At 39.2% G+C, this 26,784-nt stretch overlaps 1 protein-coding gene across 1 annotated transcript; it reads right to left on the minus strand.

Moving 5' to 3' along the window:
- Window positions 1-727: 727 nt before the first annotated feature.
- On the minus strand, window positions 728-26,475 carry DNAJB14 (DnaJ heat shock protein family (Hsp40) member B14). The gene is made up of 8 exons (XM_071555914.1): window positions 26,153-26,475; window positions 20,324-20,498; window positions 10,767-10,912; window positions 7,602-7,787; window positions 7,152-7,246; window positions 6,408-6,517; window positions 5,062-5,234; window positions 728-2,799 (listed from the first exon to the last, which is right to left on the minus strand). Exons 1-8 carry the CDS (start codon window positions 26,283-26,285, stop codon window positions 2,675-2,677), a joined length of 1,143 nt encoding a protein of 380 aa, XP_071412015.1. The 5' UTR covers window positions 26,286-26,475; the 3' UTR covers window positions 728-2,674.
- Between the last annotated feature and the right edge of the window lie 309 nt (window positions 26,476-26,784).

Below are 26,784 nucleotides of genomic sequence, written 5' to 3' on the forward strand. Positions count from 1 at the left end.
TCTTCAATTTCCATCGTAAGAAAATTAATTCTGAACTTTCCAGCAAACTCCTCCAACAAAACCAGAGAATATAATGACATTTCCAAAGAAAAAAACCTTCAGACTTGAAAAAAAAAAGTAACAGTCACGAGGAGAGAAACACCCACTTGCACTATTAAAAGAATGTTTGCAGGTCACATTTAGAGCAGTTTAATCTTTATGCTACCATAGCATCCTTTTGCACATTACTGCATATTTCAAAGTGTGCAACTATTTAATCTGTTCAATACTAAGTAGCATTTTTCCACCAGTATAAACATGTAGTTTCCTTCTTTGAAAATGGAAACTTCAATAGTCAAATGACATGTAGCAGTTTTAAATGACTGGGATGTCTGTGTTGCCACAGGACAGAGCCGCTGCATTGTTCCAGTTGGCTGAGGCACTGATAGCAATCTAACCAACCTCACAAAGCTCAAGGCCCGGCCATTTACCGACTTCTCACCTGCAACAGAAGAGGCCACAGAGCAGACATAGCCCACAGGATTATTACAGGCAGCTTTACTATAACCATCTCTTCACTCTGACTTCCCTGTTCTGATATTTCACAAATGTGTTATATCTCTATTTTCCTATTAACTAAAATATCAGCTGCAAGCTCAGAGTAATTTGTGAACAGGAAGGCCTAAGTAGTTGTTAAGGGCTTTGGAACAATTTTCTTCTATTAAGCAGACACAGGAGTACCAGTATGTACTTTGATAGTTTGTTTTCATTAGTATAATTACAATACATTCTGGACAGTTACAAAATCCGGGGGATCACGTTTTCTCCATAAATTTCTATTGCATATTTCAAACATTTGGATGCCTTTGCATTACTTTCACACCCTTTTACTATAGTCTTAGTAAGGACATCCAGTACAGCAACCCTTTTCTTTGTTGTTCCAGCAACTTTTAGTTCTGCTTTGTGCCTCAGGCTATGATGTCCACCTTGAATGCTTGTTTAGCTGCTCAGTTAAAAGCCTGCAGCTACTCTCATGTTACACCTATTCAATAGAAGACATTTCCACTGGGATAATTTAGAAAAGGGATATATGCAAAATGATTTCTGGGTCACTTAGGGCTGGAACATTTAGTGTATCTGCAAAGTCATACCCTGCTCTAGATCAGAAGGAATTGCATTGAAGTCAGTCAAAGTATTTAAGCTTTCCATTTTGGAGGAAAATTTGGCTCCAAATAAACTGGTAGCATTGTTCAAAGATAGCAGTTTCTCAAAAAATAATGCCCATATTACGAGCTATCTGGCATTTTCAAATACAAGAAACATTCCCCTGCATAACACTGTTAAAATGTAAAAAACATCAGCTACTGAATCTAAAAATGTTTTCAACACACTTTGATAAACTTGAAGTACATTGTACTTAGCCACTTCAGAACACCTCTTTGCATCAGCAGGTGTGGCTACATGTAGTTTCCACTTACAGGCCACTGAGTGACATGATCTTTTATGTAGGAGCCAAACGGTGGGTCTGCTCATTTCTAGGTAGTCAGTCCAGCAGCATTCAGGTCCCAAAAAATGCATTTTTTATCTCTTCTGCCTCGGGACCAGTCATAGAGCTCTGGCCATAGAAGCACACAGCAAAGCAGCAAAGCATTTACATAATTGGCAAAAGGGCTGAAAGGCACATAGCTCATCCTTAGAAAAATTTCCCTGTTCTACTTGTGGTGCCCATTGAGGAATCAGTGTTGGGACCTAGCTTGAAATAAAAATGCAGTAAGAAAATGAAAGTCTGCCAGGAAAAAAAATAGGTTGCCTTTTTTTTACCTTTAAGATTTTACTGTTGCATGTTTTCCTCTACCTTTCCAGTGGAAATTAAGGAAGCTATAGATGCATGTTAACCATACATATGGACTTACTACTACAGGAATACCAAATGGTAGAGCAGCTGTAAACTGTTGCAAGTACTAAAAGCAATGTTTATGATGGTCTGTACAGCATTTGCAAGTATTTACTTTGAAAAGAGATTAGTGTAGTTCTTAAGTTTTCTCAGCATTGCTTAGAAATGCTAAAAAATTACAACAGCTAAACTGCTACTCTACACCAGATCAATATACCCCAACAGATATTTAGGAATATATGCCATTATATTTAAAAATACCAAGTTCCTCTAAGCTGGTAAACCTAGAAGATTTTACATAGAGTTATAGATAAAATATTAAAAATTATTGTTTCAACTCCACACACTTGACATCTGAATAGGAGTGATGTAATCATACTATTTATTCCATCAGTGAGACAAAATGTAGTATGGAACTAAATTTCTGAGATTTTAAATAGAAAGTCATTTAACTCGTATATACACAAAGTGTTCTTTCCACAGATATTTACATGGCAAATATGTTAGAGGAGAACAACTATGACTAAGTCTCTACAAGTACAGCATCCTTTCTGAGCTATTCTCTCTGCTGAAAGAATTCACAGAAGCTTTGAAGTAAAATCTAGACAATTAAAGTTACCTATATTTCACAGTAGGTAAAGAAGCCATTAAATTATATTTCAGCATAAGGTTTCTGGAAACAGCTACACAGTAGAGTTTTACATCCACCCTTCTTTCCCAGCATTCATGGTGAAACTAAATCTCTTCTTCATTTACAAGAGAGATAACAGCATACGTAAAGATGCAGAGGACAATTGTGGCTCATCCTCCTCGATAGAGGCTGGTCAGCCGTTCTAGTTCTTTGCAGTTGTCCATGGACATGGACTCTGCTTTCTTTCGGAGACGGTCATCTCGATATACTTTTGCTGCATAAAGTAAGTCTGTTTCTTTAGGGAAAAAAGAGAAAAGATTTTTCTGGTTAAAAACTGGATACTTGGCACATGACATATTCCTACCTAGAGTTGTACAAAACACCTGAGGTTTAGTCCTTGCCTTTTTTTATTTCTATTTTAAGCTCTCTCAGACACCACTTACACAGCACTGCTAGTTTCCCTTTGCTGGATCTTGATAAGCATTGCATCTTTTTGAGCAGGTAAAGCTGTAACACCCTTCCAGCCCCTTCATAGTTCATACAGCCCTATCTGAGTAAATGAAAAACCCGAATAAAAAAACCCAACAAGAACAAACCAACGAAAAATCCCCTATTACTTCTGTCAGACCTCATTAAACAATACAAATACATGCCACACTTAGTGATCTTGCGTATTACTGACAGCTCCAGCATCTTGTCTGTGCCCAAAGAAATCCATTCTGAATGTTAAGGCCTTTACTTCAACTGATACTGCTTCACTGCTTCAGAGGTATTAATAATTAAGAACTCTCTGCATTATGCTGGTGTTCAGCAGCTTGAAATTGCCAAGCATTTTAATTCTGTAAAATCCTTTTTGTCACTTCAACTAAAAATGGATTAGCAAGGCATTCTTCAATGTCAATCAATGGTGGATAGATTTGTATTGTCAAGGAGATCCAACACACAACAAGTCCTTTAAATCCATAAATCCACAGAAATAAATACAGCAAATTCATTAGGGGCCTCTTACTCAAAATCAATTTGGGTAGTTTTCATAACCTGATGAATTAATTACAAGTAGCAAACAACATGAGAGTCACCACCTTCAGGCTATTTTTGTTCTTTTTACTGGGGTCAGATGTCTCTGTAGCCATCACATTTTCTCAGTACATATGTATGTCCAGAAGCATGGGCCTCCTTGCATTGTCCAGGACTCTGCTCATACTCAAAAAGTAAGCGAGTCAACAATAACTGGTGCAAGATGAGAAAGGTAATCTTTCTTCTCCTTTCCTCCACAGGTGACAACTGCCTATCAACTAAGCCTTTTCAAAGATACTTAGATGGTGAATTATTACAGATGACACAATGGAACATGCCAGTAAATTTAGGTGTAATGACTAGGCCAATAAAACCAAACTATCCTTCCAGATCTAAGCTCTGATGAAAAAATGTACAAATAATACATCCTCTTTTTATTGTGCTGTATTATATCTTGTCTTTAATTTTTGTTAACTACTTTTTACAGCTGGGATAAACTGAGGGGCCATCTAAGCTGAAAAGCCTGGCAGTTCTGCACCGCAGAGAGTAACGCTGTGCAGGAACATGTGATTTCACTCAGAGAAGAGTATTCTATTTGCTTCTGGTGAGTTTAGTGACAGTTCATGAATGAATTATTTTTCAAAAAAGCTATTACTGAAGTTTATCACCTGAATCGTTAAAACCATGTTGTTTCAACGCTGATGTCATTTTAGCAGCACTGTTCTCACAGAGCATGAAAGGCTCACAAAACAGTCACAATTAACAGATTAACAGGTTAAAATTGATGCTGACTTGGAGATGGCTGATGCTATTCAGTATTCTTATGCTTTAACATTGCATTTTAGGCTTCTGAAAGAAAGCAGTTTATTGTATTAGATTGGAGAAATAGATGGTAAACTAAAAACCACCTGGTTTTTAAGATTTGATATACTCATGGTACCAAGTCCAGGGAGAAAAATTATTCAGCACTGGCAAAAGATGAAGCACTGAATCAGAGCTTATGATATTTTATAGGACATGCTGCCTGTCCTTGGTTGCCTGGAAAAGCAGTGTTTGTATGTACCATGGTCCAAGGCAGATTATTTTTATTCCTCTCTGGAAACACCTATGTAAGCTTTCAGTTTGTCTGTCTATCTATCTATCTATCTATCTATCCATCCATAAGCATCTAGGAAGATGAGATATTGCCATGATGAAGTAACGTGGAAGACATTAGAAGTCTTAGAATTCACTGTAAGTTAAGGGCAAAAGCTTTGCCATTGTCAATTCAGTGTAGTCTTTAATTTTCTAAGAAATGGACACAGACAATAAAGCAGCAGGTTAAAATTGCTAATGATTTGCAGATGGTTGTTAGGTCACTGAGTAAAACTCAGAAATTAAGGGACACCAGGGACACTTTTAAAGTAAGAAACAGTAGGGAACTTTACACCTGCTTCTGCATTGAGATATTTTAGTAACACAAGCATTTAATTCTTGCCTGAGATAATCTATTTTTATAATAAATATGTTTTCATGAAATTACACATATTATCAAACTTACTTTGTTGTCTCTCCTTCCAACAGTTATTACGAATATTCGACACATAATCTTCTTCTACACTCTTTTCCACTTTCTGTAATGATGCTCCTTTGTATTCATTTCTAAAGTCCTTGTTGACATAGTAAATGACACCCAAGTTTTCTGTCTGCATTTTTATGGTCTGCCCTGTACTTCTGCAAAAAAAGGAGGAATGGGGAGAAAGAGACTAAATATTAATTAGAATTATTTTAAAAGAATTTTTTAAAAGATATTCCCACTGCAGAATAATACCACCATGTTACTGAATTTGTCACTTCAAGACAAATAATGAAAGGAATGGCTGCATAACCTGCTAGAGAACAAAATTACTGCATTCACCTGATCATTAAACTTCTGCTGCTTTAACACTTGATCTCAAACCTCCCCCCCCCACTTTACTAAGCCACTTGTTTCATACCTCTGTAGGCAAATATAAGCTTTGGTAATAGAAAATTACATTCAAACTCAGCAGAAGGAAAAACAGGTCACTATTCTGTAGCAACCTAGTACAAGCATCTCCATTCTAAAGTGTTTGCTGACAGCCCTGATAAATCCATTTTCCTGCTGGCATTCTGCAGATTAAAAATGAAAGATTGGACGCCAACATTTTGGCAGAGAAGAGTTTCTATGCGTCACAACAGCTTAGCTGCAGAAGGGAAAAACATCACACTCCAGTAATAAAGAACTCTGAAACAGGAGAAAAGAAACCCTTCTGTTGTGGGGCTGAGAGCTCTGCAAGGAACTAAGGGTCTTTAAAACCATTGTGGTGAGTGGCATAAGTCTACTAGCTAATTGTATGCTTCATTCAAATTATTTATTTCTTGCAAGGAAAAAAGGCTTATATATACTACAGGACAAAACAGCTAAGTCTCACGAGTGGAAATCTTTGCAAGAAAATGACAATAAACTACTTCACCATTACCTAAAATAAAGCAAAGAATAGACAATTTTCCCAGCCCTCATCTAGTCTAACACTTAAGTGAGGCTGAGAAAGTTGCTTTCAAGTACTTCACTTGTTACAAACACAGATGACCCTTAAAGAATAATGAGCCATAGCAGGTTTCAGGATTTGATTAAATGCGTTGGAGATGCAAACATCCTTGCAACACGTCACACTGCCTGCACCCACTGCCTTGTATTACCTCCTTTCTCCACTGTATTTTCAGCATGTTCTTAGTACCTAAATTTTAAGTTTTGTTCTGCTTTGTCTACACCTTCCCTCCTTTTCCTCATTGTGGGAAATCAAGGACCAACTAATGGCTTCTAAGTGGGAGAGGATGATTCCATCATCTTCCCCTCTGTTTTAAGGTAATGTAAGCACTACTTACGATCTTGGGTATAAGGCATAAGGAGGGTTAGATACCATCAGCTGGCTCAGCAAGGAGACAAAGATCAACACAATAATGGGCATCAGCTGAATGACCATAGAGAAACCTCCCTAAGAAACAAAACACATGCAGGTATTTCATAAATGAGCATCAAGTGAATTTGACAAGATTCAATGCTAAGTGTGACTTTCTGCTTTAAGCCTCAAAGGCTGCTACAAAAACTGTATCTGCAAACACTGGCATTATCTGAACTTTCTAATGAATACGCAATACTCACAGAGTGCAAAAGTTCATGGGGTTAGCATGCAACTACCAAAAGAGCTGGATTCACTTGCATGGTATGCCATGATTTGGTCTCATCTGTACTGTAATACGTAATTACACAGAACTATGAATAATTCATGGAGGTGAATATTGAGCCTTAAGTTCAATTCTTACATCACCCCAAATAAATTTTTAAATGCACACAAGGGTTAGTGGCCGGAACTGGCACTATGTTTAGGCTAGTAATACTAGTCACCAGTAAGATAGTGACATGCAACAACAGATTTACAAACCCAGGCTATTACCTTCTCAAATTCGCAGGTCTCTTTGCCAATCAGCAAGACTACCACCTGCTGAAGTTTTAAAACACCTAACTGGGAAGTACAAATCCTCCTCTGCAGTACAGAGCTCACATAACTGAAAGCAACTACCAGCAAATTTCCCAATCTATAGTTTAAAGCCAATGTTGCTTAAACTTACATCACCCCTCTCTTCCTCCCTCTCATGTCCACTCTGACGGTGCTGATTAGGATGACTGTAGCCACCACGACCATTAGAAAATGAATGTACACTACCTGAGGAAAGAAATATCCACATTTAAATAATGGGAAAAGTACTATTTAGAGGTCAATAGAGACACAGCCACATAAAGCATTTAACATTATTGCACAGGGGCACAAATTAAGTATCTTACAACAGCAAAGTTGTTTAAAGTAAGTAATTTAAGCTCTAAGATAGTAACCCCAAAGAACTGAGCTGGCGTTTTGGTGATTTAGCAACACTTGGGGGAAAAATAAACTATGATATAGATTGAAAAACTGGGGTACATGAATGAACAGGTTGACATAATTCTCCTGTTTTATAATGTCACAAATTCTAGTGCCACTCTGGGCAGTATATCCCAACAATTATACTGATGCATGCACATACCTGTCGGAAAGGCCCCTCCAAAAAACATGTTGAACAGATCCTCTGGAGTAATATCTGCCTCACAACCTCTATGGAAGTTGAATCTACCGTTGCTAGGGTGATTGCAGGTTTGCTCTTCACTGCCTGTAAAGTCATACTGCTTTCGTTTTTCTGGATTACTCAGCACAGCATACGCATTTCCGATTTCTGAAGCAAGGAACAAAAGACAACTCCCATAAATGAATAACAACAGTTATTCCAGCATGAAATTGTAAGTCAAAAACAGGCAGCAAACAATGTCCTTTACTGTGTGTTACAAAACAAGTACAGTAGAACAAGGTCCAGAAGCATCTCTACTTTTCTCAGAATAGCTTCCACAAAGTTTCCCACCAACGCTATTCAAGGCCTTTTATCCTGCAGAAGGAGGCAGAAGACAGGAGGGCTTTGTTTCTTTTTCTAGGAGAACACCTACACCTGTGAAAATGTTCTCTCTTACTGCAATTACAAAAAAAGCATCAAGCATTTCAGTGAAAGCTCTGAGGCTGGGTAATTGCAAACTTCAGTTTGCCCTAGCAGCCTAGCTTAAAAAAATCATAGACTGGGAAGGTTTTCTTTGGCTTCATTTGATAAATGGTCCCTTCTTTGAATGCATCAACTTGGTTGTCTACACGAGTGTCAGTGTATTTTTCTCTCTGCTTCTGAAGATTTTACGGATTATATTAGTAACAGAGTTTTGCATGACGTAGCATGAAGAATAGAACATCTGCACACAAGGAGGAATATGCATGTTCCTAAGGCTGTCAGTATGACCTCAAGTGTTTGGAGTGCCTGGCCTGGATGCTTGTCCCCACTTATGCTACATTATCACAAACAAACAACTCCAATTTTAACAGCAGAAAGGAAAAAAATGAGTTAGGTGAGCAGGGGTAAAAATCAGTGAGAAAGAACACATATTCTGCTGCCTCTACAAGCTTTTTTCTTGCTGTGCACAGACACACAGCTCTTGCAGATTGAAGGAAAATGCCACTTGATGAACCATCTTCACTCAGCCTTATCTTCATTAAACCCCTTCTGCCTTCCTTCCTTCTCTCCCTCCAGGCCTCTCCAATAAAAGGTTTCTTTTGCAGCCAACCAACCCAAGACAGGGATTATGTTTTTCAGTGTTGAAAAGCCATCAGTCATCAAAAGTTCATGAAAGGTGCAACATTTTAACCTCAACACAGGAAAATAAGACCACTTCTTCCAATTTAAGATTTTTAACATTATCCAATCTAATGAGTTTTAGCTATGTGTCTTTTAAGATGCTCTTAGAAAAAAAAATTGGTAAGTCCTTTAAATGGAGGAGAAAACCCAAAGAAATAAAGCCTGGTAATCTGCACTGAGAGTATGATATACACTGACACCAAACAGTGCTCTGTTGCACAGTGAAAGGTTAAAATTGCCTATAAAAAATTAGATTTTCTCAAGAATTAGTCTAGGGAGACCAATTAGATGACATCACATAAAGTGAAAACACCATAATGTCACAGTATGTGTATTTGTTACTTGCTTTTCATTATCTGATCCTAAATCACAAGAGATTTGATTCCAGTAATATTTTCTTTAAAAAAGGACATAAAAATTGAAAAAAGCACTGCTCAAGAGATTAAAAGGAAAGATTTTTGATGGAGTTGGTAAAAGATTCCAAGAGAATAAAAGTCATTATACTTGCACAAACTTTTTTTTTAATTCAGCCTCAGTGAGACTGCTCAGTGTAACAGAAGAGCAGTACTAGGTAGCTCAAGATCTAAGTACCATGAAGTATCATGAAACTCAACTGTTTTCTAATGTGACCTTTCCTTTAAATAAAGCATTATTATGAAATAAAAACTATTATTTTGAATTCCTTTTCTCAGATGGATGTCAAAAACTCATCACACACCCTTAAAGGAAAACTAAACCATAAATTTACTCAGCCATGCAAAAAGACAATAATTTCAATGCAGGAAAATGCTAGTTTTCATTAAATAACTTTTTGTCAACAAGATTCTTCTACAGAATTTTCTGTTCATTTACTCACCTAGTTAAGAACCAGAAAGTGAAATTAAGCTGAAGAAATCAGACTTGTACAAAGTGCTAATGTTAAATAAAATATTAAATATTAAGAAACTGATTTTTAACATTTTATTTAAAGATTATTTAAAATGCTATTAACAAGAAAAAACTATTTTATTCCTAGGGCCTGAGAAAATTTTATAAGAATACCTTTTTTAAAGATAAAGACATCACATAGCTGTATTAAATTAATCATTGGCAATCAACTTTGCTGCTATGATGTATCCACTTTTCATCTGGAATTGTTAATATATTATTATAATTACCTCTGAAAGTCTGTATCAGAAGTCTTGCTCAGGCCTTTTTTTTCCTTTTTTTCCCTCCCCAATTTAAGTGTTTTATCCGAATGATTTTTTCAAATGTCTGCATGCAAACCTCACACAAGAAAAAAAATAAAAAAGATGTACCACAATCAGATTGTTTATTTATGCATGATCACGTCTTAGGGATTCACATTTTCTTCATCTGAGATGAAGGTGTAGTTTTATTTAAAAAGCTTTGCCTCAACCATTTCTCTTGTTCAGGGCTAAGCTTGGCAGCCTTAGATAAGGTCAAGTCAGCCTAAATTTTACCTAAAAAATGGTCAAAGGCAACTATTAATAAGGCCATGTTTGAACTCATGTGGTTTTGTGTGGAAAAAGTAGTAAAACTACACACATACAAGGAATTCTACAGAAAAGGCAACTTAGTGTGGCAACTGATTCAGTAAAAACTGCATTTTGCTGTCAAGGATTACTTTGGTTTTTTCAAGCTCAAGTATAGTAAAAATTCAAGGCAGTAAAATTCAACTGACTACATTAAGTCAACAACAGTAAAAAAGTGCAATTGGGTTTCACAGATCAAGTATTTTCTCCTTGTACCTGAATGCTACAGTCAATCCTCTGAAAGAGAATCCTACTCCAAAAGTCCACGTTATTTATTTATACTAATAATATAATAAAGGTCAAATATTTTCTTGAATAAAAACATCAGTTTAACATTAGCTACAAAACACATGGACAATAAAAAGACAAGTGACCAAAACACATGAATTTCTTTTATTTTGATGAAGTTTAATAATAAAAGTAATTTTAAGTAAAAATGCTATTTTACTTTTAAAAGCCTCTGTTGCTCCAGGTGCTTGGTTTTTGTCTGGGTGGAATTTCAAAGCAAGTTTTCTATAAGCCTTCTTTAGGTCTTCTTCACCAGCATCCTTTGACACCCCCAGGACTTCGTAATAATTTTTACATTTCTTTATACTGCAAAAGAAAATTAAATAAAATGTTGCAAACAAAAAGATGTAAAAGTACTTTGTTAGAACACAGTTGCAAATGAGGTAATACATTGCAATGGTGCATTACATCTCTTGCTTCCAATATAAAATATTTTAAAATATCCACTATAGAAACAAAGAATGCCATTTTTCATAATAAACTCACTGTTGAGCACAATGAACTGTTGTACTTAAAATTACTTACTACATACATTTCTCTTGTTCTACTGTAGAACTATCACAGTTGTAAGAAAAGGTTTCAGTTTCCAATTGCTGTAGCATTACCTCATCCCCAGTTATACTAATATTGCTGTATAATAATGCATGAAAAGAGGATTCTAAATTTAATTTGCAGAGCTGGCAGGCAGGAAGGCCTGTTTTGACTGTAAGCAAAACAGTACACATGATACAAAACAAACCAAACAATACCTTCCCTTTCTCCAAACAAAATAACACCATTCAAGCATTCACTTTTCAGGGCAAGAAGACATGTGACAATATTTCTGCTGCTACGAATGCACCTGGATCTTTAACAATCTTTCTGTAAGTGTTTATGTAAGTTCAAAAAAACAATAACAGCTCCAGCAATTACATATTCAGCTCGTCTCATATATTCAAGTGTAGCTTTTTTTAAAACTCTGAAAACTTGGAAACAGTCTTCTTTCTTGTAGGCTGTCTCACCCAGACAGGAAAAGCAAAATCTGGAAATGATGTAATCATTTGGTATGCTTTACAATACCAGAAGAAAGAAACAGCAGTTACAGGGGAAGGGAGAACGTTGATTCTATTTGGGCAGAAAGAACTGACCAAACCAGTAAATAAACCTTAAAAACCAAACCAAGTTACTCGGGTAAGAATTCAGAAACTTAGAAAAATAAGCTTGAATCACCAACTTCCACTGCAGACCTGAGGCACACTGACACAGCCAAAAAAAAGGGCTGATCTGAGCAAGAAACAGAAATTACATCCATGTATATTTTCAAAGCTTCATGTGAGTCTCTTCACTTGGCTGTAACTGTATCTGTATTCTTTTAAATATACAAATTTCTACCTAAACATGGGTTTAATGTTGCCAAGACTATACCCAGGGCAGCCAGGTGGAAAAAATGGGTGTCAAGCAAGCCTTTGGCATTCTCATGAAGGAAGTATGGCTAGCTTGTAATTAAGGGGATGTGAGCATCAGAAGTACAACCACGCCGTCATGTGTGGTCCTTCCTACTTCACAGACAGGTCAAATCAAGTTTCTGTGTGGGATCCTGTTTCCTGTGTTCAAATAACACAAGCTTTTATGGAAGTCTCAGTGTAATGCTCACAAAAGCACTGAACTGAATGTGTGCAGGCATCTGCCAATACAAACATCCTGTTAAACAAATACAGCTCTTTATATTAAAATAACATTTAATAAGGCCCAGTTAGGAAGCTGGTAAAACTAACGAAAAAGAACACAGTAAATCTATCAAGAAAGAATGGAAAGAAAATACATTAAATTATAGTCTGAGTACTGGAAACTTTTGTTTGGTAACTTGTACAAGCAGAAAAAAAAGTACTTGGATGCCTTACGAACTGGATCAAGAACAGGTAGCTTTATTTAAACAGGTGATGGTATCAAATTAAGCTTTTATTTAACGAAATTCCTATCACAATATCCAATCTAAGCTCTCTTCAATAATTCAGTTTCTGAATTATCTGTTTGTGGACCAGACTCTTCAGAATTTTGGTTGATATAAAATTACATGGTGAGTCCCCAGTGCATCCTCAACAACTTTGTCCCTCAACAGCTTATGGTCATTTCTCGTGAAAGGAACAGACAGGAAAAAATAATACCATGAAAGTTGACTTATTTGCAGAACTGATAAGCATTATTTCACAACTCTAAGATGCTGAGAGAAGAAATATGGGATTAAAAAGAACCAAATAGATGCCAACCTACTCTTCTAACTCCCCTAAAACTCACTTGAGAGTTCCCTCCCGTTCACAACCAACAGAAGTTCCACAGTGGGCAACCCTCAAGGGAGAAGCAGGAATGGTGGGTACCCATCCGAAGACGCTCAGGTCAGCACATGACCCACCAGCTTCTGACACAATGATCTGCATCAAACCAGAGCTGCTTTCTGATGAGAAAGTGCAGCGAGAAACTTGCCTTGTGGGTCATAGCCAAAGGTTTAATGCAGTCACCTCCATGCAACAGCTGTCCTGAACCTGGTCCACAAATGAGGTATTGTTATTATCAAGAAACAAGTGTTCAGCCAAGGTGTAATACCTTTCTGTTTTCTCTTTTCAAGTCCTTCCTATTGATTGCTTTGTTAAACAAAAAGTTCTACAAACACAGATGTAGAACACACATATCCACATGGCAATTTTTCAGAATTTAGCATGACTTTGGATTAGGCAGATCCAGCTTTAAAGCTTCAAACCATTAAATGACTGTATAAATGCACAGGGGCCAAAACTTGTTACTAAGCCTGGAATTCTCAGCAATGGCCTTATGCTTCAGTCTGCTGTTAGCCAACAGTTTTATACCACTGCTTGCCCACTTCAAGGCAAAATGCAGTCCAGATGCAGTTTCCTGCTGGGAGGAAGTCAGTGACTTTGGTCAGGAGGTCCCTGATAGAACACAACTCAGGGCAATCATTACAAGGTAACAGCTCTGTTTTTCCCCCCTCAGCAAAGTCCATGTGTTTTGCACTAAAGCTTGTACTTCAGCTGCTATGTACTGAGGATGATGGGAGAAACAAAGATGATTAGAATGTGCTTTCCAATTAAACAAAGTTACCAGTGTTTGTGATGTGGTCCTGAGAGGCAAAACTTCAATGCGACCCAAACTCAAGCTGGTAAGTCAACACAGGACAAACTGCAGGGGGTTCACCAGGACAACGAGATCCTGAGGTCACACATGTGCTGTGTCACCACCAGGCTTCTCGAACACTGGAGTCCCACCTGGGCTGGGAATGCTCCATTCCTCCTCATTCTTATATAGACGAGGATTATGGGCTTTGCACAGGAACTCACCAAGTCTTCTTCCCCCAAACTGCACTATCCTGATCAGAAATTTCTCTCCATCTACTGGAAGCTCTTGAAGGACACAGTCAATTTGATCCTTGTCCTGCAGATGCAGAGGTTTTTGGACAATCCCTCACCCCTTCTCTCTAGCAGACTGACGTCTGACAATCCTTGGTCAGCCAGAATCCCTTGCCCACACTACTGAACTATGCTGGGGAGAATTGTCACAGGAGGGCAGATGGATTGTAGGATCCATCCTTTTCCCGCTTCTCTCTTATTGCAGGGCACACAACATCTGCCAGCAGAGGCAGGCTAAAATAAAGAGTACAACCAGAGAAGGTTTTGGAAAAGCCCAATCTCACTGATGTTACTTCTGGGTTTTAACTTCATCTGAAACCCCTGTCCTGCAACACTCTCAGCACAGACAACTAACTTTCTGAATGATGCATTTCAAATTGTTTGGTCTTGCCAAGATACTGTAGTTCCTCCTAATAATTTTATTGCATATGTAAACTCCACACAGATGTTCCTTTTTAAACTTCCAGTGTACACACCACTTGTTTATTGAGTGCCCATTCTGTATTGAATTTTTTGTTCTTGTTACTTTTTTTTGTTCTTCTTGTTACTTATTTTTGGCTTATTGGAAGTTTGGTGTTTTCGCTGATACTTTGTTGGGGGGGGTTGTTTTTTGTGAATTGCTTGTGTTTTTCATTCCTGGTTGGATCACTTCTATATCTGAATTAGTATAAAATTACTTCTGCTGTTTAGCTAATTTCTGTCCTTGTTGAATTCATAGTCCCCTGCCATCAACTTGGCATTGTCCTTATGGTTAACAGATTTGCTTGCTGTTGTAAGAGGGCACATTGCTGGATATTCCTGAAATATTATCTGACTTAAAGAGAATAGACTCCTCAAACAGCATGAGAGCAAGCAATGGCCTACATTCATCCCCAATCTGTTGACAGAGGTATCTCATCATGACTTGCAAAACTCCACTATCCCAGCACCTGCAGCAGAACTGGTCAGCCAGCTTCAAACTGCACCAACCACCATTTCTGCTTGACACTGGGCTCCTCTCCATGCTCTGACAGCTCACAGGAGAAAAACTCCTTCATGTCCTGAAATGTCTGGTCTCACCTACAGAAATTCTGGGGCTACTACTGCTGGTTCTCCTGTGACTATTAAACGACATGATTCTACTGCTGTGCTTGTTGGTTCACTTTTCAAATCTACAATTCAGATTAGGTCAGCATCAACAGCTTTTATCAGATTAGCAAAACCTACCAGAGATGTTTGCGCTTCTGTATCAAATACCTACAGCAATCCACAAGCATGAAGTTTTGAGTATGACCAAGTATTTCAAAGGGCATTCCAAAGCCTCTGTTTACATGCACAGGGACAGCCTTGAAGACAAATACTTTGACCACAATCTGCAAAGGTTGTGAGGGGAACCACAATTATTTCTCCCAGTAATCTGAACTGAGCAGCACAGTAAACAGCAACGTGAATGTCATGACAGAGAACTGAGCAAGAGGAAGCTACACTGACTTCTCATCCTAGAGTTGCACAGAAAAACACACTAAAATACAGACCAATTTCTATACAGGTCAAATTTCCAGTGTTGCCAAAGGGCCTGATGAAAATAGGGTCTTGCAGTTGAATTGGGAATGTGCCAGTCACAGTTTGGGTGACATAACTGTGGTCTGCAAAAAGTGCTCTAGATTGGGAAGGGAAGGTCGCAGCATTGTTGAGGAACTCAAGCTGGTATCAGAATACTCCTAGTTTCTGAAACAAATGCACCAGAAATTTCAGCTCTCTGCTTTACTGATAGATTCAACACCTCATTTGGGTGCTTGTCTTAGCACCTTGCTCCGGTGTGTGACTGATCAGTTTGTTTCTACTGTGTGTATGATGTGAAACACTCAAGGCTGTGTTTACATCAGCATACTTTTCTCTAGATTTTATTTAAGCTTTTATTTTAGTTATCAAAAGTGTAGATTAAATGCAGGAGCTTTCTGACAAAGTCCATCAGGCCTTCTGTGCCACTTTTTCATGATGGGCTCTATGAATATGACTTCCACCTTAATTTCTCAACCATTCAACTGGGTATTTCAACAATTCATGGTAGTTCTACAGCCTAATTAAAGACATGCCCTGATTTCTTCGCTCTGTTGGTTTGTGAGGATTTTTTTCCATTTCAGTAAATGTTGATTGCTTTTATTAATCCACTTTCAGTTAATTATCCTCTTGACCCCATGTTAGAAAAGAAACCTCTTTTTGCTGAATTCACAGAAATCTCAGCAGAATGCCTGGAAAAAGGCAGTCACACAACTTACACTTCTTGTTTGATTCACGAAATGTGTAAAGGCAAGTTTTTGGTTTACTACATGAATTCAAATCAAACTACTGACTATTCTTGACCACTACTGGATGACACCTAATTTTGCTTTGCAATGTTTCTACAGAACTTATGCCTCTGTTGGTTTGTTTTGGTTCTATCTCAAAGATCCAAACACAAAATTTTCATTCTTATATTTTCTTCCAAGCAGCAGGCACTGCCAAGGCAGAAAAAGCAAAATGCCACCAGAATTTTCACAAGACAGCAATCCAACTCTAGCATAACACTAATCATGGCAGCTATCTTTTAGATGTGAAAAAGGTAATATTTAATATAGGCTACATCTTATTCACTAAAAATAAAGAGACCAAAGAGATCAAATGATTTTAAGGCCATTTAAAGAGAACCTGTATAAATCATAGAACATACATATGTATCAGAAACTATGTTTTTAAATCATGTGGCAGACGGCAGATAACACACACTTCACTGCATAAAAAGAAATGGGAGATTAATACATAGCAGGCAAATTATCCTTTTTTTTTAAACTTCATGTTATCCACAAAATGGGTCTGTATACTTGATATGAGTAGGCAGATACTATGAACAGAATTTGTTTGAGAGTTAAGTAAAAACTTTGAAACCTAATCCCAATCAGTACTTCTTCAGTTGTTTTAAGTGGACTAGAATTAAAAAAAAAGTTTTAAAAATTTCCTTTTTTACAAAAATGATTCATTTATCTCAGCAAAAAATGCTACATGAAACAGTGAAGGAATTGCTTTCAAGCAAAGATCACAAAATCCAAAAGCAAATTCTCCCTTTTTCTGTTATGCACATGATTCTCACAAATTTGTCTGAAATTGAGATTGCTCAGGTAACTTGCAGTTGCCCAAAGACTTCTCAGGTACTTGCTCTAATATGATGTTAAGTTTGCTGTGGGTCCTACCACATTTCTGCCAGTCTCAGCAGTATCTCCAACATGCTGGTCACCTAAAGGTGTTACAGCAACTTGATGCAGTTCTCCGTGACAAGAAAAGAATCATTCAGAAAAGGATGCACATATCACAAATGGTATTTTCAAAGCATTTCAATTTAAAAGCAACTCAGTGCTTTGGTACATCTCAAGCTTCAAACTGTCACACTGAAACAGCAAGCACTGTTCCCTCAAAGAGCAGGGCATTACCCAGCACTCATGCAATCAGTGGAAATACATTACATCTTACTGTTCTCCCTGTCGAGCAACTTGCAAGCTTGTGTAATGCTCTACAGAACTGTTATGGTAGTTTGCCTGCCATCTGTCCCCTGTGTATGTGTCAAAAATAAAACCAGCACAGAGGTGCTTGTTTGTACTCATACCTACTCACATTACTAGAGTAACCCTGATGAAAATCAATGCAGTTAAATGAGTTGTATTGCTCCAAGGATGTCTTCACTGTGCTTCTTAAATCTATTGTCACAAGCAAATTCAAGACAGCCGGACAACTCCAGGAACTCTATCCAGTGATCCAAGCCAGAGAGCTCAGTCACTCCCCCTGTCCAACTGCTCACTAAAGTTTTCAACAAATGCCTTGGAAATGCCATGTGTAAAGCAGGAATGCTTCCTCTCCACCTACTAAGCAGAACCAAAAACTCCTAGAGGGAAGAATACTTGAGGATAATTACCATCTTTCAAATCATACAAATGCAAACCAACTTTGTTTCTCAAGAGTCAAATTCATGGTGAGAGTCAGAATTTATTAAAGATTTAGCTACTCTGTTATTTAGAAATTTCTTTCTTACAGGAAAAAAAGACAAAAATCAGGCATGAAACACTATTTAAAGCCATCTCTTTTCACACATTATTTCTTTAACCAATTCAAAACTCTGAAAACCAATTCCACTGTGGCATGGCAGAAGCATATGGTGGTGACAAGCTCTACTCTCTGAAGAATACCCTCCCCTGAGGGGCACGTTTCATTTAACTGGAAAAGTCTGGGGCCTGACTGAAGCAATAACATACGCAGTCTGTCATGTTTCTAACCAGGAAGCTCTTTCTCACTGTGGTTTAAACATGAACTTTCTCTCAGCTATCATCACAATGTGTTATATTTTTCCATTAAGTTTTAGCCCATCCAAGCCATATTTAATTCCATTCTCATTAGCAAGGCACACGTTTTTAATTCTTAACCACAATTTTTTTTAAGCAGTTTGTTGATGTGAGCAACTGACAACATTACAAACTGTCTAAAACTTGCAATATAAACTGGAGACTTGCTCTGTTGATCATCTAAACAAAAATTCGGTCTCTTTCCAAGGGTTTATAAACTGCTATATTAAAGGGTGGTAGCATTACCCAAGGCAAAGATACTGTTTTAACACATGGTTTTAAGTGGTATGTAAAATACAAACGAACATGAGCCGTTCTGTAAGCTTTTACAATTGCTTATTTTGCAAATATTTGGGTGGGTTTTAAAACCCCATATTTAATATTCAACATTCTTGAGGTAATGTTGCATCAAGATTATCCTCAATGTGCAACTTCTGTGAATACCCCAAACTCTGATCCTGATCTCAACAAGTGGATTAAGTTTATCTGGCATCTAAGAAATCCCTTCAAGAAAGCAATACTCAGTATCACAAAAACCTACCAGAGAGAAAAGTTGGCTCTACAACATCATTTTAGTCAAGACAAAGTAGGCAGCATAACCTTCTGGTAAAACGTAGACAGATCTTGCCGAGAGCCTGATGTCAAAGCAGACTGCAGCTCAGAATGGCATGTCACAGGTGAGTGAATACTGGCAATAATAGAGCCTTCCTTGTAGAAGCTTTCTACAAATATGTTACATGTCTTAATTTGAACTAAGCCTCATTTTACAGAGGGTTTCCTTCTGGATATTTGGTCTCATGTGTGTGTATACAGACATTAGCATTCATTTTAACAGCTGGTACAAGGAAGCCAAAAATGTACACACTTATTTAGGTTTCACTTTGGATGCATCATGAAGGGCAGTAACATTAATTAAGCAGAGATGAAGGCAAATGAAAAGCTCTAGTAAGTAACAACACCAAGAGGATAACCATGTCAGAGATGCTGCTGTCAACGTGTCTGAATGTAGAGCTTCTGTATCAACAAATAAAAGTTACTCTTCCCTGCTAGCACAGCTGAACAGATTATTGAACTTCAGGAAAAGATCCTAAAATAATATCAACAGCAACATATATTTCACACACGCACACACAAAAAATCCCCCACAAATTTCTGTTTTGCATGACAGTTCATCCAATCTACACAAACTAGGAGACTTGTGATTTCCCTTCAAGCTCCCTTGAAAATATCTGGGCTAGGCTTACCTTAAACTACAGATAGGTTTTGAAGTGTGCAATTTTAGAGTGGCTATATCCATATTTATTTAGCAGAAATCAGGGCATATATCAAACAATATTTTTCTTGCTTCTACAGACAGCAAGTTGTAGGGATAACATGACTCAAGAGTTCTTTGCTCAAAAAGACAATTTTACTGACCTTTGCTTCTTTTTGCACATCCTCCTTTCGTGATGTCACCCCATCTTAATACTATCAAGCTGCACTAAGTACAGAGTTTATAATGCAACTCAGACTATGTGTTTCAGTGCTTCTCAGATACCTTTATTTTCAGAACAAAACCATTTTAATGCTCATCTAAGACCAGCCTGTACAGGCAGATTAGCTTGAAAATAAACTTCAGGAGAAAGCATGTACCTTGTATAAAAATACTCAACAGAAACACTGTCCTGCAAGTTGTACTACAGAATTTTCATCATTTCTTCCACTTACTGTGAGATCTACTTAATAACTATTTTGAGTATTATCATTACATAAAGTAACACCGATGGTTTAAAGAGAGGAGTATCATCCTTCTTTGCAGTAAGTGACAGCATCTCATATGGTGTTTAAAAACACCAAAGCTTTCCCCTTCCTTTTAGTTACAGTTCAGTTGAAGTAACCCTTTGAGCTGACCTTGAATTCCTTGTGGCTTCTTTGGATGCCAAGTACATAATACACAGAATGAAAAGCAGTGACATATTTAAGCAACGCCATACCTTAAAACTCCTTCCATTTGGTCTTTGGTGTAGCCTTTTCCACTTTCACCTGCAGCAGATGCATTGCTCTCCTTCGTGCTATTGGGCTTACTCTGCTCACTGCTGCTGGCTGGTTTTCGGCAGTAAGCACCTCCCCCAGCAGTACTTCCATTTTTCATAATAGCTTCCAACAAAACTATAAAAACAACAGTATATCATAGTATCATTACAGGTATTAGTGATGAAGTCAGGGCTCTCAAGTATCTTAAATGAGAGCACTGCATTATAAAAGGCCAGCTGCTACGTCCTCCTTTATTGTTGATAATCACTTTGCATCACCAATGCTTCTCAAGCCAGTCTAGCAATGCCTTTTCATGGGAAAACTATGGAAAAGTGTTTCACAATTAGTGACCAGCTTCCCCTCCATCCCTGCCAAGGTAATGTAATACTGGAGAGAATTTGTCCAGGTCCTTAATTTCCAGATGCTTTTTAGAGGTACAGAATCTGTGCCTTGGGGTGAAAATATCAGAATACCTGAATAAGCAGCTGTAAATTGAAGAGGAACTAACCTAATGCTAAAGAAACTGCAAACTATTCCACACAGAGACCAAGCCCATCTCCAGCACATTTCAGTTGTTAACAGTACCTACCTATTTGTAACCACAAGCTGAGGCTCTACTCCTTCCAGGCAATACCAGCTGAAATTCAAACCACTATTAAAATGCCAGAAGTAACTCAGGACCAGCCAACTACACCCAGCTCAAGACATGAATCTTGAAAACCAGTAAGCTTTTGCTAGATCTTGAAATCCTCTTTCCTTCTATGTTTCAACAGATGTTAAATTTAGCAGTTTTAACAAACATACACTATGGCTGCTTTTTCTTTCTGGATATAAGCCTGTATTCTGGGCGTAATCTGTCTTACCTATGAATCAGAAGCAACACCACTCTCACATAAGGGACTGCACCCAAAGCATAATATAGATTGAAGATTACTAAATAGTCCAGCTTTCCTGAAGAGACCCCTTCAGAGCAAGACAGCAAGCTACGTAGGTCAGATTTGTTTAATAAAAAATGAGTTACTATCTGCATAAAAATGCTCTTAAAAAAGCTGCCAAGGAAAAATGTCCCATTCACTGTGAAAGTATGTTGCAGTTTTACTATTAAAAACACTTTCTTCTAGAAACTAGTGAGAAGATTTCTGAAGAATTTTTGCCTAAATTAAAAAAAAATTTCTCCCAGCTTGTCTCTCAGACTAGCAGAAAACTGGGATCCCACACATCATAGCTTGTATCTCACTAAAACACAGGAAGGAAAACAAGGAAAGCCACCACTTCCCTAAGATGTGCTTCTTAAAAACTCCCCAGTATTTACTTTTAAATTCACTTATTACCCAGTGGTCACAGCAGTCTGAAGCCCTGGAGACGAATAACCACACTGTGCCTGAACAAAAAAGTCAGCTGACTTCAGTGCTGGTCCTGCACTCATGCCTGCCTCAGCAAGAATCATCAATTGACCAGATCAGGCTTTTTACTGCAGAAGTAAAGAAGCAACTAAGATTTAGATGTATAGTTGTAACTGAGGGGATGTCTTCACTACAAATGAAGCGAGGTTCGTGAAAACAGGAGAGCTCTAGTTGCACTGTGGATTATGACTGAAGGACATATTCAGTATTTGCAATACTTTATTCTAGTATCATCAGTTGTGGCACTTGAAGTTCTGAGGTAAATGAAATAGTAACAACTCCAACAAGGTGACCAGGTCTGCAGGTTAAGAACTAATAATAAACAGTTTTGAACAGACAGTACGCTCAGAATGAGGCATTTTCAGTCCAAATGCACTCCAAACAAGTGCTAACGGAAAAAAAAAATTCTATCCAGCGAGTATGACATTTAATAACAGTATCCTATGGAATCCTATTGAACATGTAACCCTGACGCCCCCTCTCAAACTAATGCTTACTCAAAGTTCTGCAATTCCTGCTTTTATATAGGCATTGCTCTAGAGATTTCCCTGCATCAACACTTGTGCAGAATCAGTGGGACCAATAATGGTAGAAACGCAGGCACAGGCTACGGTTTGCATTTTTAACATCTGGTGTCTCTTCACAGCAAGGGTAGCTGTAAGTCTCTTAATGAATTGGTTTGGCTGCAGTGTACTTTCAACATTGCTATTTCACCTTCTCAGACCTCATAATGGAGCTGCATTGCTGAGAAGACAATGCAGGGAGGTTAAAAAAAGAGTCAAATACATAAGTGTGAATTTCTTAAAATACCAGGACACAGCATATACAAACATGCTATTGTTTCACGTTGGAAAAGAAAACGGTACAAAGGGTATGGGATCATTGTTTTCTTGAAAGAAAAGATACAGTTCAGATATTCGGAAACACCTTTGACTTTTCCGTGAACTGTCTGTGATAAAACCATCTGTTAGAACTGTAGTACTAACAGTGTACTAAAGAAAGCTTGCACTGTGCATCTAGGTATTTTAAAACAGGACATACAAAGAACGAAAGACTTATTTTGTTAGAAGATAAGACAACAAATCTTATCTCTGAATGTCTCTGAAGCCTTTCTTGTGTGCTCCATTACCTGCTGTTGAATGAAAGATTCTTGCACTGCATTTGATTCCATTATGCATTGAACATGACCCCCACCTTTCATTAATGGAAAAACGGTTTAATTCAGAATTTGTCCTAATGCATCAGCCTAAAACCTAAGGTGACATGCTCCTAAAAAATTTGGTTTTAAAGGCAGCATCAAAATAGGGCACAAAAATCTTAAGAAGCACTGAAAAGTAGTTTCCCTTAACATTGTTTTGTCTTCAACTGCAAACAGAGTGGCACCTAAGTTTGGAAAGGACATCTGTCCTTTGTTATATGTAAATCCACTCTTACAAATCTTTTCCAGACAAGCGATTAGTTTCTGCTCACGTGCAAGATGAATCATTACAAAAAATCAAAATCAAACAATTTTTTGAGCAGCTGAACCATAAAACAATTTTCTAGCAAAGAATGATATCACTATGAAAACTGCTACTATGAAGTCATTAGCTAAGTATCATTAAATAAGCATTGATCTTACATCTCACACTAGTAAAGCCTTAAAATAGCACTGCTGCAGTCAGCGTATTTCAGGCAGCTTTGTTTAGCAAAACTAAACTTCACTGATGACTGAACTAGTGCTGAAAGCCCTTTAAATGCAAATGTTGTCAAAAGCAAATCACACATAGTATTGTTTTAGAGACAATAGTTAAAACCTATTCTCTGTCCTTTTATAATCCACTACAACACAGGGAGAAGGAAGCTCCCACCGGTAAAAGACTCAGCACTATCATTCTCAATGCTTTTATGACTGACAGAATATCATTTGTGAAATGGTGGGCAATTGTTCTCAAAATGATACCAAAGATACAACATAAGAAGACTCCGTAACTTCAGTATGAATTGGTACAAACTACATTCTTATTCATACTGCAAAGAGAAAATAAGTGAACACGCTGACAATGGGGGCTCCACCATACTGTCCTATCACCATAAAACCCAATATATTATGACTGTAAAATAAGAATTTGTGTTCAAACCAAGTGGGCTCACAGACTCTTAACTGGTTCTTTCTGGTATGTGCTGTGACACATTTTTGATTATCTGAATTAGGAATTATGGGTTGGTTATTTTTTTTCTTCAAGTGGACTCCTCAGTTAATTTACCTTGAAGATGTCAGTGAGAGTAATTTCATTTGTTCTTAGTCACTGTAAAACGCCAATTCTAATGTATTGCACACCTTCCAGTTCCTGTCCTGAAAAAGGCCATTCTGTGTCCTTGCAGCTTAGTACACTTTTAACATGGCCATTTAAGTGCCTCAAAAACTTTAAAACCAAAGTAAATTCAATGAGTTGGTGTTGTTTTGGGAGGAAATGAGATGAGTTTAGAAGACAACAACCTCCACACTGAAGCACAGGGGTACTACAAGTTTACAGAGTCCCCTAATTTCTAAGTACCTAGTTCAAATAAGGCCTAGGGCCTGAACTTTTTCAGTGGTATTAGGGCATCTGCAATTCTCATTAGCTTCAGATGGGGCTTTTAACTGCCCACTAATTCCACAAATCAGGCCCTTGTTTCAAGCTGAATACCTGAAAAACGAAGCAGAAACAATTAGCTGGTCACTGATGGAAATAGAGTGAAGTGACTTATTTAACATCACAGAGAAATTCCGTGAAGCATTTAGTTTCAGGACACAATTCCCCAGATTACAGTCCACTATCATAACCACAAGACCATCTTCTTTTCACCAGGTCTGTACCTCATTTGTGATTCTCTTTGCTAATTTCCACAGTGAATAAAACAAGTGTCCTACAGACAATAGCCTAATTAGCCATCTATTTCTTCCACCGAATACTTTATAATGGTTTGCATGTGGTGGCAGACCTACTTAAAAAAAACCACCTCAAATACTCAAAACAAATCAGAAGATTTTTTCTTCCTGAAAGCTACTGTAACTTTTATCTTGGAGATACAAGACGGAAATGAGCTATGTGAAACAGACAAAACTATTTGCTCTCCTTGGTGGAAGAAGCTGAATTGAAACTCTCTGCCTTCCTGCCTCCTGACCAACACAGCTTCCAAAAAGCTGAAAGTACACTCATGCATGTCATCTTCTCAATCCAAAGAAACTTAGGGGAGTATGGCAACATCCACGTTGTGTCTTGCATGAGAAAATACAAACACTGGGAAAAATTAAACAAAAAAAAAAGCAGCAGTGAGACCTTCACTTCCTGTTTGCACACTAAAAGTAGTCAGGAGACAAGAGGCCCAAAAATGTTCACCGAATCTCATCACCTGACTTAAAGGCTTCACTACAGAATAAAGTACAGCAAAGAACACTTCCAGTCAGAATTTTGCCCCAAAGTCATGTTCCAGAAATAGCAAATCCTGAGGCCTTTAAGTCAGTACAGAGCACTGAAGTTGCTCCTACTCATTCCACAGCGCAGACCACCTATGTGAGAACTAGAGGAAAGCAACAAGTCACTGCTGTGTCCAAGGGTGTTTCCAGCTGACTTCTAGGGCAGTGTAACAGAAAGACTTCAAGACAGGTAGCAGTTCAACATACACTGGAACCTTATAGTCGTTTATTTTATAAAATTATTTCTAAACACTTTTTGCTAGACAGATGCTAAATCTTTTTCAATTTTTAGCACAGAATTAATTCTCAGATGAGCCAAGTCCTAGGGGGAGCCACCTATCCCATTTTTTCTAGGAAAGGTAAACCCATGTGCAATTCCTACCTAGCTGTGTACTGCCAAAAGGGAACCGAGAAAACCCAAACCACAAGATTAGAGAATGAAGACATGTTCCACCCTGGAGCTGCAGCTCTTACTGCATGCTGTTAGCCAGCGGTAATTCACAGTGACAGAAGAGAAGCCAACTCAGCCTGTCTCGGCCTGGGGCCTGAAAAGTCCTGCTGTTAATCGGGGCTAAGCCTATCCTGTAGGGCAGCGTTTATACCGCCGGCCGAAGGGAGAGGGAATGCAGGCGAGGAGCTGGGCAGGCCCCGTGAGATGCCCTTTGGTGCGGAGGGAGACAAGCCCACTCCTCCGCACCGCCTGACGCCAAAGGCAGGCATGGGCCGTGGGAATCCACCTGCCTGAGCGCTGCTCCCGGGCACATCTTTTGGCCTCCTTTCCCAGCCAGAGGCGCAGCTGGGCTGGGTTTGGGGGCCGTGTCCCGCACGCCTCGGCCTACGGGGCCACCCCGGCCTGAGGGGCCCCCCCGCCGCCCTCCTGCGGGCCCCGCGCTCGGTCCGGGCTCGTCCCGATGGAGCCCGGACGCGGGGAGGGAGCCGGGCTTCACCTCGGGCCGTCTCGGTCGGGTAGAGTTTCTGCGCCTTGCCGAGGAAGCGGAGGGCGCGGTCGCGGTTCCCGGCCTCCAGCGCCTCCCGCGCGATCCCGATGCACTTCTCGGCCTCGTCCCGGTTCCCCTCCATGGGCTTCTCCTTCCGCCGTCTCCGCCCGCCGCAGCGCAGAGAGAAGGGGCCCGAAGCCAGAGCGGAGCCGGGCGGGGCGGAGGGCCCGCGGGCAGAGCGGGGCGGCAGGCGGGGCTCCCTCACTCCGCAGGGCTCATCCCGCCGCTGCCGCAGCTCGTACCGGCACCGCACGGACCCGCTTCCGGGCCCCGCCGCGCATGCGCCGCCCCGCCCGCCCGGGCCCCGCCGGCCGCGAGGGAACGGAGCGAGAGCGCCCGCGCGGCCGCGGGAACGAGCTGCGGTCCCGGGAAGCGGCTGCCATGGAAAAGTACCGCGCGCGCCGCCGCAGCACTGCGGCCCCGGCCCCAAGTGAGCGGAGCCCGAGCGCTGTCAGTGCTTACAGGGCCCTGACTCTGCCCGAGGGCGCTCCGCAGCACCGCGTAACTGTTCCCTGCCGCTACCGACAGCACTTACAGCCCGGCCAGGGCTGCTCTGCCGCCAAGTAAGCACTCGGGGCTGC

Source organism: Pithys albifrons, chromosome 5 (genome assembly GCF_047495875.1).
Source record: "Pithys albifrons albifrons isolate INPA30051 chromosome 5, PitAlb_v1, whole genome shotgun sequence".
Taxonomy (NCBI): Eukaryota; Metazoa; Chordata; class Aves; order Passeriformes; family Thamnophilidae; genus Pithys; species Pithys albifrons.

What these genes read in the sequence shown, in the direction of transcription:
- DNAJB14 (XM_071555914.1), bottom strand. Translation starts at nt 26,285, where the DNA reads ATGGAGGGGAACCGGGACGAGGCCGAGAAGTGCATCGGGATCGCGCGG. An exon ending in CAAATGGAAGGAGTTTTAAG is followed by an intron (nt 10,913 to 20,323) that starts GTATGGCGTTGC and finishes TTTCTTTTGCAG; the next exon opens with TATAAAGAAATGTAAAAATT. An exon ending in TTGGAAGGAGAGACAACAAA is followed by an intron (nt 2,800 to 5,061) that starts GTAAGTTTGATA and finishes TTTTCCCTAAAG; the next exon opens with AAACAGACTTACTTTATGCA.